Genomic DNA, 16,819 nt, shown 5'->3' on the forward strand with positions numbered 1-16,819 from the left:
AACTCAAGGCGAGCGCTCTACCACTTGAGCTACAGCGCCACTTTACTTGTTATCTTTAAGTAGTTGTACAAATAAGTTTCCATTTAGTAATATAATACATCTTGATCAATGTCATCCTTTTCTGGATTCTCATCCATCCTTCCCCTTCCCTCATTCTTCTTAATTTTGTAGGATGTACATTGAATTCTTTTTTTTTGGGGGGGGGCAGTCGTGGGGCCAAAACTCTGGGCCTGGGCGCTGTCCCTCAGCTCTTCAGCTCAAGGCTAGCGCTCTACCACTTGAGCCACAGCACCACTTCCGGCTTTTTTCATTTTGCTTATGTGGTGCTGAGGAATCAGACCCAGGGCCTCAGGCATGCAAGGCAAGCACTCTACCACTGAGCCATCTTCCCAGCCCCTACATTGAATTCTTGACTGCATTCTCACCCTCTTCTCCTCATTTGGCTACCCCTTTCCTCTAGACCCATTTTTGAGACAGGGTCACACTATGTAGACTAAGTTAGCTTTGAACTCAAGATTCTCTTCTCCACCTCCCAAGTGCTGGGATTACAAGTGTGAGGTACCATACCCAACACTGTTTGTTTTTAACTTAAGCGTTAGTATTCATAAATAAATTCTATTTTCTGAAATGCCTGAAATGATAAATGCTCAAAATATGAAATATAAGACTCTAATCTTTATTTAAATAACATAAACATTTTCTTGAGTATCATCAGTCAGTAAGTCTAAAGTATTTCCACCTACTACTTACATTTTAAGATCAGAATTGTTTTTTGTTCTTGTGTGGTTTTTGGCCAGTTCTGGGGCTTGAACTCAGGGCCTGTGCACTGTCCCTGAGCTTCTTTTTGCTTAAGGCTAGCACTCTACCACCCTAAGCCACAGCACCACTTCCATCTTTTTCTGTTTATGTGGTACTGAGGAATTGAACCCCGGGCTTCGTGCATGCTAGGCAAGCACTCTACCACTAAGCCACACTCCCAGTCCTGAAGATTAGAATTAAAAAAAAAAAACAATTATACATCAGAGGCAACAACTCAATTCTTCAGCTGGTCAAATAAGAAGTACCTGCTCTTCTGTAAGACTCTCAGCATCCCAGTTGCTACAACGAAGTAGAAGGGACTTGTCAAGAGGAAAGTTCAAAATAGTCTCAGCAAGTGATTTCAGGCTAAGCCCATTACAGAGGAAATTGTTTCTACAATAAACAAAACCATGTATCAAAAATAGGCAAATGACACACACAGGAAAAAAACTCTAAATAGCCAATAAATAGAGGACAACCATAGACATCAAGGAAAATAATTTATTATCTATCAGATTTCAAAGTTGTTTTTGTGTGTGCTGGTAATGAGGTTTGAACTCTGTGCCTCTTGATCTGAGTCTTTCACTCGCACCTGAACTCATCTGTTTGAGCCATGCCTCCAGTTCTAGCTTTTTGCTAGTTAACTGGAGATAAAGTCTCTTGGATTTGTCTGCCTGAACTGACTTCAAAATATGATTCTTGGATCTCAGCCTCCTGAAAGGTTAGGATTATAGGCATGAGCAACTGGTGTCAAGCTGCAAGTTTTTAACAGTATCTATTGTCAATGGAACAAGAAGAATCAGCAAGTCTCATCTAAAATGTGTGAGCTGTATATTTTTATAATCTTTATAAAAACCAGTAATAAATAGCAAGCAAAAGCTTGAACATGAAAATTCTCTAATTCAGCAATTCTGCTCCTAAGAAGTTTATTCTAAGCACATAGGTCCATAAAAAGATCTTCAGTGGGGCTGGGAAGGTGGCTCAGTGGTAGAGCGCTTGCCTTGCATGGATGAGGCCCTGGGATTGATTCCTCAGCACCACATAAGCAAAAAGAAAAAAGCTGGAAGTGGCGCTGTGGCTCAAGTGGTAGAGTGCTAGCCTTGAGCTGAAGAGCTGAGGGACAGTACCCAGGCCCAGAGTTCAGGCCCTACGACCGGACCCAAAAAAAAAGATCTTCACTGCATCACTATTTATAGTAGGAAAGACTTGTAAGCAACCTAACTACTCTTCAATAGTTCTCATGTCTTACTTTTTAAATTTGAAAAACATTAAAGACTATTTTTGTTGTGGAGGCTAAAATACAAAAATAAATGTCTTTCTGGTCTTCAAAACTTCTAATTAAAATTACTATTGGGTTGCAAAAAAGTTAATATGTCCTGATTGGAGTCTCCAATCAAGATATAGACATGATATGAAGAATACATGAGTATGGGAAAGCAGCACCAACTTCTCACTTAGCAAGGGAATCAGGAGTCACAGAGCTACAAGCCTGGAGGTCCTTGTCAGTGTTATAACAGTAATCCCTCAAGAAATGCAGGAACCCAAATCACTTTGATGCTGAAGAAAAGGAAGTCTTGCTGGGTATCAGTGGCTCATGCTTATAATCCTAGTTACACAGGAGGCTAAGATCTGAGGAACATGGTTCAAAGCCAGCCTGGCAGGAAAGGCTATAAGACTTTTATATCTCCAATTAACTACCAGAAAGCCTGAAGTGGTGCTTCAAAGAGGTAGTATGTTAGCTTTGAGCAAAAGAGCTCAGGGATAACGTCCAAGCCCCAAGTTCAAGACCCAAGACTAAAAGAAGAAAAGACAAATTATAATTAAAATGCCTTCAGAACTTGAAATATCTCCTAACAAACTGAATATGCCTTTTCTCAAGCTTCTGGGTTTCTAAAGAATTTTAGGTATTTCAGTATTGATTCCCAGAAATCTACAGATTTTTTTTTTTTTGGGTCCGGTCATGGGGCCTGAACTCTGGGCCTGGGCGCTGTCCCTCAACTCTTCAGCTCAAGGCTAGTGCTCTACCACTTGAGCCACAGCGCCACTTCTGGCTTTTTTTTCTTTTTGCTTATGTGGTGCTGAGGAATCGAACCCAGGGCCTTATGCATGCAAGGCAAGCGCTCTACCACTAAGCCACCTTCCCAGCCCAATCTACAGATCTTGTGAAGATGTTTACCCCACAGCTACAGGAATCGCAGCATTTATACAAACCATACCCCTGCCGTATGGCTAGATACCGGAGGTCCAGGCACCCCCTAGCCATGAGGCCATAATCCTGCAGAAGTTTGCTGGCATCTTCTGAACATCCCACTCCAACTTTTAAAATGGTGCTATCTGCCAAAAGGTCCAGTAACGTTCTTGGTAGTGGTTTGCCTCCACAGATCAGTTTGGGCAAGCGAACCAAGACACAAAGGCCACTTGGGGAGGCCATTTGTAGGAGAGAGAGTGGATTGGCTTTGCCTTCCAGGTTCACCTGCAACAGAACAAGATAAATCACAATTCACAACCTTGCCTGGCAACAAGTGTAAGAGGAAACTGTGGCAAAAAAAAAAAAAAAAGTAGTAGTCCATCCAGCACATCCCAAAGAAAACAGCAGACTAGATTTTGAGTACTGTAACAGGATAGTGAGCCTGGACAAACCTTCCCAAGGGCCCAACTCCAGAGCTGGCAAATGTGAGCATTCCATAAATAGAGGCCAGCTGACACAGAGGAGCTCTGAGCCACACATTAGCAGTCAGATGAGATGCGCTAGTTTTTAAAGGCTAAGGAAAATAAAGAGCTAAACAAAGTGCCAAATGGCAACACATTCTTGATTATCCAGACTGTCAAACATACATGCCAATAATTCTACTCATTTACCTCATCGGCACTGCCTCAGGAGCTGAGTGTTTTAAAGAGCTGGGAAACCCAGACCTGTAAGTAAGAAGTAGCCACCAATACAACAAATCATGGCAGCACAACATGCTTTCTCAGCATTTTCTAGTCACAAATAGTGCTCACAGAAGAAAATTAAGGGAGGGAAAAAAAAGGATGTTGAACATAAGTGGGGATCTTTATATCTAAAGAGAGAAAATAATAGGCTGGGAAGGTGGCTCAGTGGTAGAGTGCTTGCCTTGCATGCATGAGGTCCTGGGTTCGATTCCTCAGCACCACATAAGCAAAAAAGAAAAAAGCCGGAAGTGGGCTGTACCTCAAGTGGTAGAGCGCTAGCCTTGAGCTGAAGAGTTGAGGGACAGCGCCCAGGCCCAGAGTTCAGGCCCCATGACCAGACCCCCCCAAAAAAAGATATAAAATAACTTTATACATTAAATATATATTTAGTTCTAGGTTTACATTTGAGTGTCATATGGGAAGAAATGCTGAAAGTTAAGATTATCGTCCTTAAAAAAACTGACATTCAAAATTCACATACAAGTTTTAGAGATTAAAGATTCCTTAAAGCTATCCACTAATCCAGATGAAGTATCCAATAAATTCTTCCAGTCCTTCATGAAAGGAAACTTACGGACTGTAAGGTGAAGCCATTTAATCAAGTATTGTGAGACAATGGCAAAGCTAGGACTAGGGCTACATTTTTCTCAGTCTCTACCATAGTAGTTTTCTCAACAGAGAATGATTTTGCCCCCAAGGAAAATTAGTCAATGTCTACAGAAATTTGGGGCTTGTGACAACTGAAGGAAGAAAGTACACGGGTGATAGCTAACAAGCAGAGACGAGGATGTTGATAAATATCCCACAATGTAAAAAAGAGCCTCTTACAACAGACTCATCTCCCCAAAAACCTGGCTCCAGGGCAAGGTGGCTCTTGCGACTACACTACCTGTGTGCAAAACATGGTACAGGGGTCCAGCTGTGTCTCCCTAGTCTAAAAACTCTAATCCTGTAGCTCCAATTAACCACCAGAAAAACAAAAGCGGTTGGGCTGGGAATGTGGCTCAGTGGTAGAGCACTTGCCTTGCATGCATGAGACCCTGGGTTTGATTCCTCAGCACCACATAAGCAAAAAGAAAAAAAAAGCCAGAAGTGGCACTGTGGCTCAAGTGGTAGAGTGCTAGCCTTGAGCTGAAGAGCTGAGGGACAACGCACAGGCCCAGAGTTCAGGCCCCACGACTGGACTCAAAGAAAAAAACAAAACAAAAAAAAATCAGAAGTGGTGAGAAGTGGTAGAGCACTAGCCTTGAGTGAAAAAGCTCAGGGACACAGGGCTGGGAATGTGGCTTAGTGGTAGACTGCTTGCCTAGCATGCATGAAGCCCTGGGTTCAATTCCTCAGTGCCACATAAACAGAAAAAGCCAGCAATGATGCTATGGCTCAAGTGCTAGCCCTGAGCAAAAGAAGCTCAGGGACAGTGCCCAGGCCCTGACAAGCCCCAGAACTGGCAAAAAATAAATAAATAATTACACACAGTGGAAGGTAATTTTATATAATTTTTTAATACAACTGCATTTTAACTGCAACTCATCATGTGGAATCAGGTGTGGAATTTTCTACTTGTGGCATCATGTCAGCACTGAACAAAACTCGAATTTTGGAGCATCTCACTTTTTGGATTATCAGACCAAGGGTATTCAATCTATAAATCTATAACTCTCTACTTCTACTTTTATATAGATTGTATCAACATATACTAATTTTTCAGAGGCATTTCGTGGCATTTTTATATTTGCTACAAAGTACCCCACTCAAAGTCATCCCTTACATTACTCTCCTTCATCCTCTTCTCCTTCTTAAATTCCAATTTCAGCAGGTTTCACCATTTTGTTTTCATACATGCATATACAGTACTTCATCCTTCCTCTTGGACCTTCTGTCTCATACCAGTACCCGCTCCCAAAAAGCCTATTAGGTTTGTTGTTGTTGTTTGCTTGTTGCTTTTTGTTTTGTTTTATTTCTGTTAGTAATGGGGCTTGAACTCAGGACCTGGGAGCTGTCCCTAAGATTTTTCACTCAAGGTTAGCACTCTACCATTTTGAGCTATAGCTCCACTTCCAGTTTTTTGGTGGCTAATTAGAAATGAGTCTCATAGACTTTTTTTTTTTTTTTTTTTGCCAGAGCTGTCTTTAAACCACCATCCTAAGATCTCAGCCTCATGAGTAGCTAAGATTACAGGCATGAGCCACCAATGCCTGGCTCAAAAAGCCTGTCTTACACTTCTGCCATTTAGTTTTTCCTTAATGTATACTAATTCCAAATGGGTTTTACCATGGTATTTCACACATTCATATATTATATTAATCAATGTCCTCAATTGCTCTCTTTCTTTGCTCTCTTTCCCAGACCTTCCACTGTACATCAGTTTTTAGTGAGATTCCTTATGCTATCTGTACATATAGATACAATGTGTTTTGACATTATTCATCTTCCATCATTCTCTTTCCCTCTTCCCCCCAAATGGTCCAAGTTTTTAGCAAACATATAAATACTTACATATATGTGTGTGTTTAAGTATTGTATGTCCATGTAGATGTATATATTTTAGGTCTAAATTCCACAAATGGGTGAAAACATGGTATTTGGCTTTTTGAGTTTAGCTTTATAATCACTAAACATGATGGTCCTCCAGTTCTATCTATGTTCCTACAAATGATATAATTTCATCTTTATTTACAGCTAAGTAATATTCTTTCCTTATCCACTCATCAGCTGTCAGGTACCTTAGCTAACTCCAGTTAGGCTACTGTGACCAGTGCTGTGATGAACACAGGTGTGTAGGTATTGCTCTTGGATACTGGTTTCCACTGCTATGGGTATATGCCCACAAGTGTAACTTCTAATATGCAGCATCCCTAATTTGGCACAGTGCTTACTTGTAAACTCTTTGGTGTTGTTATTGTTGTTTTGGGGGGTTGTTTTATTTTTTTGTCGGTCATGGGCTTGAACTCTAGGCCTGGGCGCTGTCCCTTAGCTTTCAGCTCAAGGTGAGCACTTTGCCACTTGAGACACAGTACCACTTCCGGGTTTCTGGTGATTAATTGGATATGACTTGGACTTTCTTGCCTGGGCTGGCTTTGAACCACAATCCTCAGATCTCAGCCTCCTGAGTAGCTAGGATTATAGGCATGAGCCACCAGTGCCCAGTTTTGTAAACTCTTAAGGGTGGATCCTTCTGAACATCTTTACAGTCAGGTCTCATTGTCTAAAATGCATTAAATAAACATACAGATAAAATGAGTTCTCCCCACTTCCAGCCTAGGGCCTCAAACATGCTATGCAAGTACCCTACCACTAAGCTATATCCCCCAGCCCATACATTGCATTTAAGATTTTTTTGTTAACGTATATTTGTTGTACAAGGCAGGTTTCGTTGTAACATTTCTATACACACATACAGGTACCCCATCAACCTCACTCCTTCTATAGTGACTTACATCACCTAGGATTAGGTAATTGTACTCATTCCATGATGCTCACACAACAACAAAATGGTCTAATGAACCATTTCTTAGAATGTAGCCTGGGCTGGGAAGGTGACTCAGTAGTAGAATGCTTGCTTTGCAAGCATGAGACCCTAGGTTTAATTCCTCAGCACCACATAAGCAGAAAAAAGGTACAAGTGGTGCTGTGGCTCAAGTGGTAGAGTGCTACCTTTGAGCTAAAGAGCTGAGGGACAGTGTCCAGGCCCAGAGTTTAGGCCCCACAACCCACCAAAAAAAAAAGAATAAAACCTCATTGCTAAGTGATACATGACTGTGTTTATGTATATTTATAAATCACATATATGCATACCTTTTGGTACTAGGAATTGAACCCAGAACACTTTACCATTGCTTCCTGCACACAAAAGTAACAATTTTAAGTGAATGATATAATCAACAATTATAGATAAAACTGCTAAGCCGGACACCAGTGGCTCATGCCTGTAATCCTAGCTATTCAGGAGGCTGAGATCAGAGGATCACAGTTCAAAGCCAGCCCGGGCAGGAAAGTCTGTGAGACTCTTATCTCCAATAAAAACCACTAGAAAACTGGAAGTGGCATTGTAGCTCAAGTGGTAGAGCACTCGCCTTGAGCTGAAGAGCTGAGAGACAGTGCTCAGGCCCAGAGTTCAAGCCCCATGACTGACAAAAACAAAACGAAACTTCCAACACTATTCTGCTTCAGCGATTAATTTCAAGAACGCTGGGTAGTGAGCCAATGGATCATTCATTTTAATTTAAGTATTCTTAAAAATTGAGAGCTGAGGGCTAAGAATGTGGCTTGGTGGTAGTGTGCTTGCCTAGTATGCATGAAGCATTGCGTTCGATTCCTCAGTACCAAATAAACAGAGATGGCTGGAAGTGGTGCTGTAGCTCAAATGGTGGAGTGTTAACCTTGAACAAAAGAAGTTCAGAGCATTGGAATCCAATATGTCCTACATCATGTATATACATTTTTCTAATTTGAGGAGGGGAAGGAAAATAACAAAATGCTAAAATAAGGATACAGGATGACCCATTGTAACAATGAGATGTACAAGACACAATGTTGAAAACAACTTTACAACTTTGCATTGGGGTGGGGGGGAGGAGAGGAGTTGGGAACGTGGGAAGGAAAAGGATGGTAGGGGAAAAACAAAGGAGCAGGTAACAATGCTCCATAGGAAATAGACTCATTATCTTACTCCTGTAACTGTAACCCCTCTGTACAGTATCTTTACAATAAAAAATATGTATTAAAAAAAAAGAAGCTCAAGGACAGTATCCAGGCTCTCAGCTCAAGCCCCAGGACTGGCAAAAAATAAAATAAAATTGAGAGCTGAGGACAAGATGGGCAGTGGCTTAGACCTATAATACTAGCTACCTAGGAGGATCATGGTTTGAGATCAGCCGGGGCAAAAAGTTCTCAAAACTCCATCTCAACCAATACCTGTCCTGTCATCCTATCTACATCAAAAGTGTAAATAGGAAGATTGAGGTCCAGGCTTGTCTGGGTAAAAATATAAGATCCAATTTGAAAAATAACTACAGCACAAAGGGCTAAAGGCATGGCTCAAGTGGTATAAGTGTCTGCCTAACAAGCATGAGGCCCAGAGTCAAACCCCAGTTACCAACAAGAAAAATCAAACTGGGCTGGGAAGGTGGCTCAGTGGTAGAGCGCTTGCCTTGCATGCCTGAGGCCCTGGGTTCGATTCCTCAGCACCACATAAGCAAAAAGAAAAAAGCCGGAAGTGGCGCTGTGGCTCAGGTGGTAGAGTGCTAGCCTTGAGCTGAAGAGCTGAGGGACAGCACCCAGGCCCAGAGTTCAGGCCCCACGACCAGACCCAAAAAAAAAAAAAAAGAAAGAAAGAAAGAAAAATCAAACTGATACCTGATCTCTGGCATGGCCCATGATTCCTTGAACAACCCCACGATGGCAGCAGAGAGTAAAGACATGAGACCATCTTCCAGGCTGAAACAGGTTAACTAATGAACATCCTTATTCTCAGTCTGTGAAGTTTACAAATTTAACTTTTTTTTTTTTGCCAAGAATGAGATTTTCCTGGTCAAGTGACAGAATGTATGTCCAGTGTGGTTGTAGAAATAATAAGATGGGAGAAGAATAAAGGGGACATAATCAGGGACTTAGAGAGTGTTAAGTCCTTCAGAACATATAATTATGATATCTGGATTTTATTCCAACAGTGGGAACTTTTTCTCTACCACGGGCCATTTTGATATTTATAACATCATTCCAAGGCCATATGAAATTATCAATATAGGTAGATAGGCCACAGGCAACCAACAAAAAACATAGTTGAGCCAGGCTCTGTAATTGTAGCTTACTCAGGAGGCTGAGGTGTGAGGACTGAGGTTCAAAGCCAGCCTGAGCAGAAAAATCCGTGAAACTCTTATTTTCAATTAACCACCAGAAAACTAGAAGTAGAGATGTGGCTCAAAGTTGTAGAGTGCTAGCCTTGAGTGAAAGAGCTCAGGGATAGTGGTCAGGCCCTGAATTCAAGCCCCATGATTGACCAAAAACAAAGAAAGAAAAAGAAAAAACACATGTGTATCAGGCATGGGTGGCTCACACCTGTCTGTAATCCTAGCTACTCAGGATGCTGAGATTTGAGGACTGAAATTTAAAACTAGCCCAGGCAGGATATCAGGTCTACAAGTTGGGGGTGGGGGGGGAGGAGGGAGGCTGGTAGGAGGGAAGGGCATGACCTTCACTTAACTCAATCTTAGCCCAGGCTTATCTTGAATTCATCACCTTGTTGATTAGCAACATGTGTCACTAAGACTGTTCTACTTCAATCATTATTACACCAATTATCTGTACCTGTCAATAAGCATGTAGTTATGCAGATAGCCTACTAAAAAAAACCACACAGGAGTCAGGCAAGTCCATAGAGACTTTTGTTTTTCTTTTCAGACAGGGTCTCATTAGGGAGCCCAGGATGGTCTGGAACCCAAAATTCTCATCTCAGTCTCTTAAATACTAGAGTTACAGGTATATACCACTATGCCCAGTGTCAAAAAAGTACTTAACATCTCCATCTGTGCTTCCAGAAGAGAGACAATAATCGCTCCTAAAACATGTCAGGATTCCCATTTTGTAGATGTTATTTGTCCATCACTATAATCATCACGGGTAACTCAGCGGAGACTGGAAACTCATACCTTTATCTGGCAGTATGCTATGTTATAACTACTTCTTTGAACTTATATATAGTGGACCATAAGAGAAATTTAACATAACTCCTATGTCCTGCAAAATCATTTGATACATGATGGGACACATATGCTTCTCCTTGGACACCTTTGGCCTCTCTGCCTATATTGATAATTTTGTATGGCCTGGGAACCATCTAAACCTGCTGGTTAGAAACACTAGCTTCATTGTTTAGCAAATGACTAAAGTTGTTTTGGGTTTTTTTTCTCTTAATGCAGGTACTGGGGCTTGAACTCAGGGTCTCTCACTCAGTTGCTAGGCTTTTTAACTCAAGGCTGACATTCTACCAGCTTTTGCTGGTTAATTACAGATAAGAATCTCACACTTTTCTGCCCGACCTGGCTTTGAGCCTCAACCCTCAGCCTCCTAAAAAGCTAGGATTACAGGCATGATCCACCAGCACTCAGCTTAAAACTTTTATTTTTATTTGTTTCCTATCTGTAAATCGTATTTCCCTACCAAGATATTGGGAAATTGAATGGGATGACACAAGCAAAACAGCAGTGTCTACCTTAAATAACACTTCAAATATTTGCTGTTACCTTTTACGTTCTAATTTGAATAATTCCTATTTAACTAGCTTCTCCATGTCATCTTTATTTTTCTTTTGTTTTATTTTTTGTCGGTCCTGGGGCTTGAACTCTGGCCCTGAGCTCTGTCCCTCAGCTATTCAGCTCAAGCCCAGTGCTCTACCACTTGAGCCGCTTGTCTGGCTTTTTCTGCTTATGCAGTGCTGAGGAATCAAACCCAGGACCTCATGCATGCAAGTCAAGCACTCTACCACTGAGCCACTTTTCCAGCCTCGAAAGGCTATTTATTTTAAGTATTAATAGGAACTAGTGTTTAGTGAGTGTTTGCTACATGTTAAAATTGTGCCAAAGCCTTTATAGAGAGTCATGTGCTTGAATCCTTAGAAAGTCACTGTAGATTAGCACCATTACATTCCTATCACAAACACCCAAACTGAGACACAGAGGCTAAAAGCTGTCCAAGTTCACAGAATGAGGGGTGAAGTTGGAACTCAGTGAAGTCTAGCTGACTCCAATATGCATGGCTGTTAAGTGTTCTCTGCCCTGAAAATGGCTATGGCTTTGTCTGCTAAAATTAATTTTAAAAAGCAGAAAAGAGCAAGCTAATTCTACTTGCATTTCCTTCTCTACTTGATGATCCATGGCCCCTACTCAGGAATTCTTTTTTAATCTTTACTTTTTAACTTACCCACTCACAGTCGAATCCAAGTACTGGAAAATCTTCTAATTCACTCCTAAGCAAGGGTTCAACTTGATCCCACTCTGCCTCCTGAGACACAGTCACCACCTTTGCCTGGAGGATCTTTTCCTCCCACGAGGCTCTGGAGGGTCTCTGGACACCAGGAGATAGCTGGTTCTCTCTAGGAGGGGAGTGCTCACTCCCTCCTGCCACTGGATGTGGCTGTGGCTGTGGCTGCGGCTGTGGCTGTGGCTGGGCCACCGGGTTCACCTTACTCCTCCTGCGCTGGAGTCCTTTCCACAGGACAAACCCACCCACTGCTATTCCCAGAAGGGTGGTCGCTGTCAAGGCTACCAAGTTCTGTCTAGACATCTTCAATTTCTGACTGCTTCAGAAAGCATTTCACTAATCCTTGGAGCTGAAAAACAAATGGCAAAAATATATTAAGGTACAGAATATAAAGCTATGTGTAAATAAGCTTTCCCTAAATACTTTCACTTATAATCTCTAAGCCCACAAACTGAAACAATTGCTGCAAATTTCCACATGAAACAAATATTTTATTGTTTTCATGTTTGTACTTTCAAATTCCATCTTCATCCCTGCCTCCCCTGCCATCCAGCAGCTGTCCAGGGGTCTCTTAATGATATATACACTATCAATCAAAACTGAATATGCAATCAAATCCCCAATAGATACAAAAGAGACAAACTACATATTATTCAGTAGCACCAATATTCATTTTCAATATTCAGTGTGTGTGTGTGTGTGTGTGTGTGAATCCTGGGGCTTGAACTCAGGGTCTGGGCGCTATCCTTAAGCTTTTGCACTCAAGTCTAGCCCTCCACCATTTGAGCCACAACTCTACTTCCAAAGTTGTTTTGTTTTTCTGATCTCTAATAAAGAGATAAGAGTCTCATGGACTCTTCTGAATGGGCTGGCTTTGAACTGTGATCCGAAGATCTCCTGAGTAGGTGGTGGCATGAGATACCAGCACCTGGCAGCACCAATATCATTATTATCATTATGATTTGTGGTACTGCAGTTGAACTCAGGGCCTTATCACTTGTTAGGCAAGTGTTTACTTGAGCTCTATCTTCAGCCTTTGAGTTTTATTTTTCTAAATAAAGCCTTTACTGATACCAGTTGTGTTACACGTGCTAAATCTTAGCTATCACATTTTCCCTCACATTCTTTTATTCGTATCAAGTGTCAGAAGGAAACCCCCTTGTAAGCATACAGTGTACCTTGGTTGGAGTCACCACCATGAAAACATTTTCAATAGGCCAAAGGGACTTAGAGGAACGCACAAGATCTAGAATCTATCTCCACAGAGCTGAAGGTCTAGAGTATGGCCTGTCCAGCCAACAGGCCTCTGTAATACAGGATGTTGAGGGTAACACTGAGGGAGCTGGCAGGAACTAGAAGTGGTTCGGAGGCACTTAACCCAGGTGAGGGGGAAGCACAGTCAGGTAAGAAGATAGTCATTTAATTCTTTGATTCATCATTGCTACTGCATACAGTAAGCCTGCCTTATTCACAGACTTAGCATATATATTTTTTTTAAGCAAGCATAGTCAGAAAGTAATGTTAAAAAATAAAAAAATTCAAAAACAAGTTGGACACTGGTGGCTTATACCTATAATCCTAGTTACTCAGGAGGCTGAGATCTGCAGATTGCAGTTCAAAGCCAGGCCAGGCCGGAAAGTCTGTGAAAATCTTATCTCCAGAAAATCAGAAGTGGCATTGTGGCTCAAGTGGTAGAGTACTTGCCTTGCGCTGAAGAGTTGAGGGACAGTGCCGAGGCCAAGAGTTCAAGCCCCACAACTGACCAAAGACAAAAATTTTTTTCAAAAACAAAAATGTTAAATTCCTGCACATGCTCAGTTGATGTAGATACTGTCAGTCATATTCTCAGTTGTACTTATATTCTCCCATTTTATTAGCATCAATTAGTTGCAGAAGGAGACTTCCATTTGGCATGTCCATATAGCTGTCTCTTGATCAGACTCACCCCTCTGTCACTCTTTCTTCTACTTCCTATCACCTCCCCTCTTCCCAAGCCAACCTCAAGCTTCATGTTCCATTTTCTATATATTCATAAAGCATTTTGAGCATATTCACCCTCCTTTACCCCCAACACTCACCCTCTATGCTCCCACTACGACACCCCTCCCCCCAAGCTAAACAGGATCTGTTTTATATTCCTATACTTCAGGAGGGGTGTGTGTGTGTGTGTGTGTGTGTCTGTCTGTCTGTCTGACTGTCTGTCTGTCTGTGTCTGTGTGTCTGTGTGTACGCTAATTGTTGAAAGAAATTTCACTGTGGAACTTAACACATGCATATACAATGCTTTGATCAGATTGACACCCTACTGTCACTTTCTCCATCTCCTATTATTCAACAGCTTTCAGTGAGTTTCCTTTGCCATTTTAATTCATAGATGTGAATTTCCATCTTAGATTGCTGATTTATTAGTGAACTTAACAGTTGAGTCACAACTCCACTTTCAGCTTGTCTCACAGACTTTCTGGGTTTGCTTTGAATTGTCATCCTAAACTCACAGCCCCTTAAGTAACTAGGACTGAAGGCATGAATCACCAGTGCCCAGCTAGGGTATTTGCATTTTAAACCTTTCATCAGTCTAATAAAAGTTTTGCTTCTTGATTTAAAAAAGATCTTGTCAGGCATTGTACGGTACGCCTGTCATCCCAGTAGTTGGGAGGTGGAGGCAGGAGGATCCCAAGTTAAAAACCAGTTTCTGGGCTGCACGGCAAGATACTGTCTCAAAAGCACCAAAGGTTGAGGACTGAAGGTGTAGCTTACTGGCAAAGTAATGCCTGAGTATGATCCCCAATACCATAAACAGACAGACAGACAGACAGTCAGATATCAATCTTAACCACAAGTAAATTGGAGAGGAAATTGTTTCACTCTTCTGGAAAGTGTGGGCAGTGAAGAGTGGGAAAAATGGGCTTGAATAAATAGCATCCTGTGGTCCCAGAAGCCTGTGGTTCTCCATAGAAACCAATTTAGTTACTGTAGGAGAAAGCAGGGGAGTACAGAAAAGGAAGGTGGAATGAGAAAAAGCAAAGAGGGTGGCACTCAGAGAGACCTCTAAGATGCCTGAAGCTCTAAGCTGCAAGTCACAGGGCCAGGCAATCTGCAACAGTCCTTTTAAACTACCTTAGAATGTGTGGGTCTCTCACATAACTTTTGTTACCTCCACTGAGAGTGAACAAGTGCAAATTACCATCTATGTATTAAGTGTTTAAAACAACAGCAGGAAGAGTGACAAGAAATAGTATATGTCACTTGGCCAGTGGCAGGGACAACACCAGGAGCAGCCACTCTGTACAAGATAAGCAGCCAGGTATGGTCAGACAATGGGCATGTTCACAAGAGCTGGAAGATCTGAACTGTACATGAAATGTTGCCAGGTTTAAATGTTAGCAGTTTAGGAGCTGGGAAGGTGGCTCAGTGGTAGAGTGCTTGCCTTACATGCATGAGGCCCTGGGTTCCATTCCTCAGCACCACATAAGCAGAAAAAGCCAGAAGTGGCACTATGGCTCAAGCAGTAGGGCACTGGCCTTCAGCTGAAGAGCTGAGGGACAGCGCCCAGGCCGAGTTCAGGCCCCATGACTGGCAAAAAAAAAAAAAATGTTAGCAGTTTATAGTTTCTTAAAATACTGTGCCAGTCCAACAAAAAAAAAAAACTCAAGGTGCTGGGCTTCCCATCTGTGGGCTCTGGCCTAAAATCTAGAGAGCCAAAAGACAGCAATCTGCTTCTCTGCCTATATGCCCTATCTTCTGACAGCTCAGAGGCATCTACTGAATGTGTTTTGTCACATCTGAAACTTTCAACAACAAATCTGAACAATTTCACGTTTATAATGATCCTGCATTATAATCATGTACACAGTGATAGCTACTGGAGAGGAAAAATGGAAAACCAACAATTATTACCATAAAAACGACAAGCGGTGGCATAATAGCAATGTGGTTATAAAAAGGTCTGCTTTATTCTAGAAGCTGTGCTAAGTAACTCCTATGTACTTTTTCCAGCATTCTTACTGGAAGAGGAAAACAGGCATAATGAGATTAAGTAACTTGCATAAAGAGACATCTGGCTAAAACAATTTGAGAAGATATAAAAAGCCTTCTTTATTCCACTCTAAACAACATAAATTCCAGAATAAGCTGGGGGCAAAGCTCAAGGAGTAAGTGTCTATTTAGTGAAGCCTAGGATTCAAATCCTAGTACCACCAAGAGACAAAAACTAAAGATAAAAATGCAGCTGGGGATGTGGCTCTATGGTAAAGTGCTTGTCTAGCATATGTGAGGCCCTGACTTCAAATCTAACACCACACACAAATACATACATAAATACATACATGAATCTTAATTCAACACAAAGTTAAACTGGCAAAGAAAAGGAAAGAAATGAAATAAATTATGGTCAGGCACTGGTGGCTCATGCCTGTAATCCTAGCTTCTCAGGAGGCTGAGATCTGAGGATCATAATTCAAAGCCAGCCTGGGCAGGAAAGTCCATGAGACTTTTATCTTCAATTAACCACCAGAAAACCGGAAGTAGTGCTGTGGCTCAAGTGGTAGAGAGCTTACCTTGAGTTGAAGAGCTCAGTGACAGCCCCCAAGCACAGAGTTCAAGGCCTACGACCACCATCACCAACAAAAAAAATGAAATCATGATTCCAGTACAATCATGAGATACTAAAAATGGAGGAAGGAACACACAGAACTCATACCAGGCATAGGACACCAATGCGAAAACAGAAGTCTAAGCTAAGGCCCTGAACATTCTGGAACTCTCTCTATGAACAGGTACCCCAAAGTATTCACACAGTGTCCATAAGCCACCTCCCCAAGACAGAGAGTATGAACAGAGCCTCTTATGAGAGGAAAGACCCTCAAGTCTACAGTTGGGACAGGTACAGAGTCCAAATTTATATGATCCTCACAAAACAAGATATCGGAGTCAAGAGATTAAATTAGAAGTTATTTCAAACTGGTGAACCCTGTTGGAACCAGGCAGTTATGACAGAATTGGTACAGTGCCTGCTTAGCAAGTATAAGACCCGAAGTTCAGTACAATATAGATAGAGAGAGAGAGGGATATATATATATATATATATATATATATATATATATATATATATATA

At 41.6% G+C, this 16,819-nt stretch overlaps 1 protein-coding gene across 2 annotated transcripts in view; it reads right to left on the reverse strand.

Annotated features, from left to right (window-relative positions):
* Positions 1-16,819, reverse strand: part of Exd2 (exonuclease 3'-5' domain containing 2) — a 34,521-nt gene that overhangs the window by 11,075 nt on the left and 6,627 nt on the right. The window contains exons 2-5 of one of the 2 annotated variants that reach the window (XM_013017508.1): positions 11,647-12,055; positions 9,085-9,165; positions 3,015-3,271; positions 1,065-1,191 (exon numbers count right to left, since the gene is read on the reverse strand). In XM_013017508.1, coding sequence (XP_012872962.1) covers positions 1,065-1,191; positions 3,015-3,271; positions 9,085-9,165; positions 11,647-12,009 — 828 coding nt within the window. In that variant the 5' untranslated portion in view covers positions 12,010-12,055. The remainder of the gene's footprint in view (positions 1-1,064; positions 1,192-3,014; positions 3,272-9,084; positions 9,166-11,646; positions 12,056-16,819) is intronic. The other variant, XM_013017516.1, reaches the window with a different exon arrangement.

Source organism: Dipodomys ordii, unplaced genomic scaffold (genome assembly GCF_000151885.1).
Source record: "Dipodomys ordii isolate 6190 unplaced genomic scaffold, Dord_2.0 Scaffold2, whole genome shotgun sequence".
NCBI lineage: Eukaryota > Metazoa > Chordata > Mammalia > Rodentia > Heteromyidae > Dipodomys > Dipodomys ordii.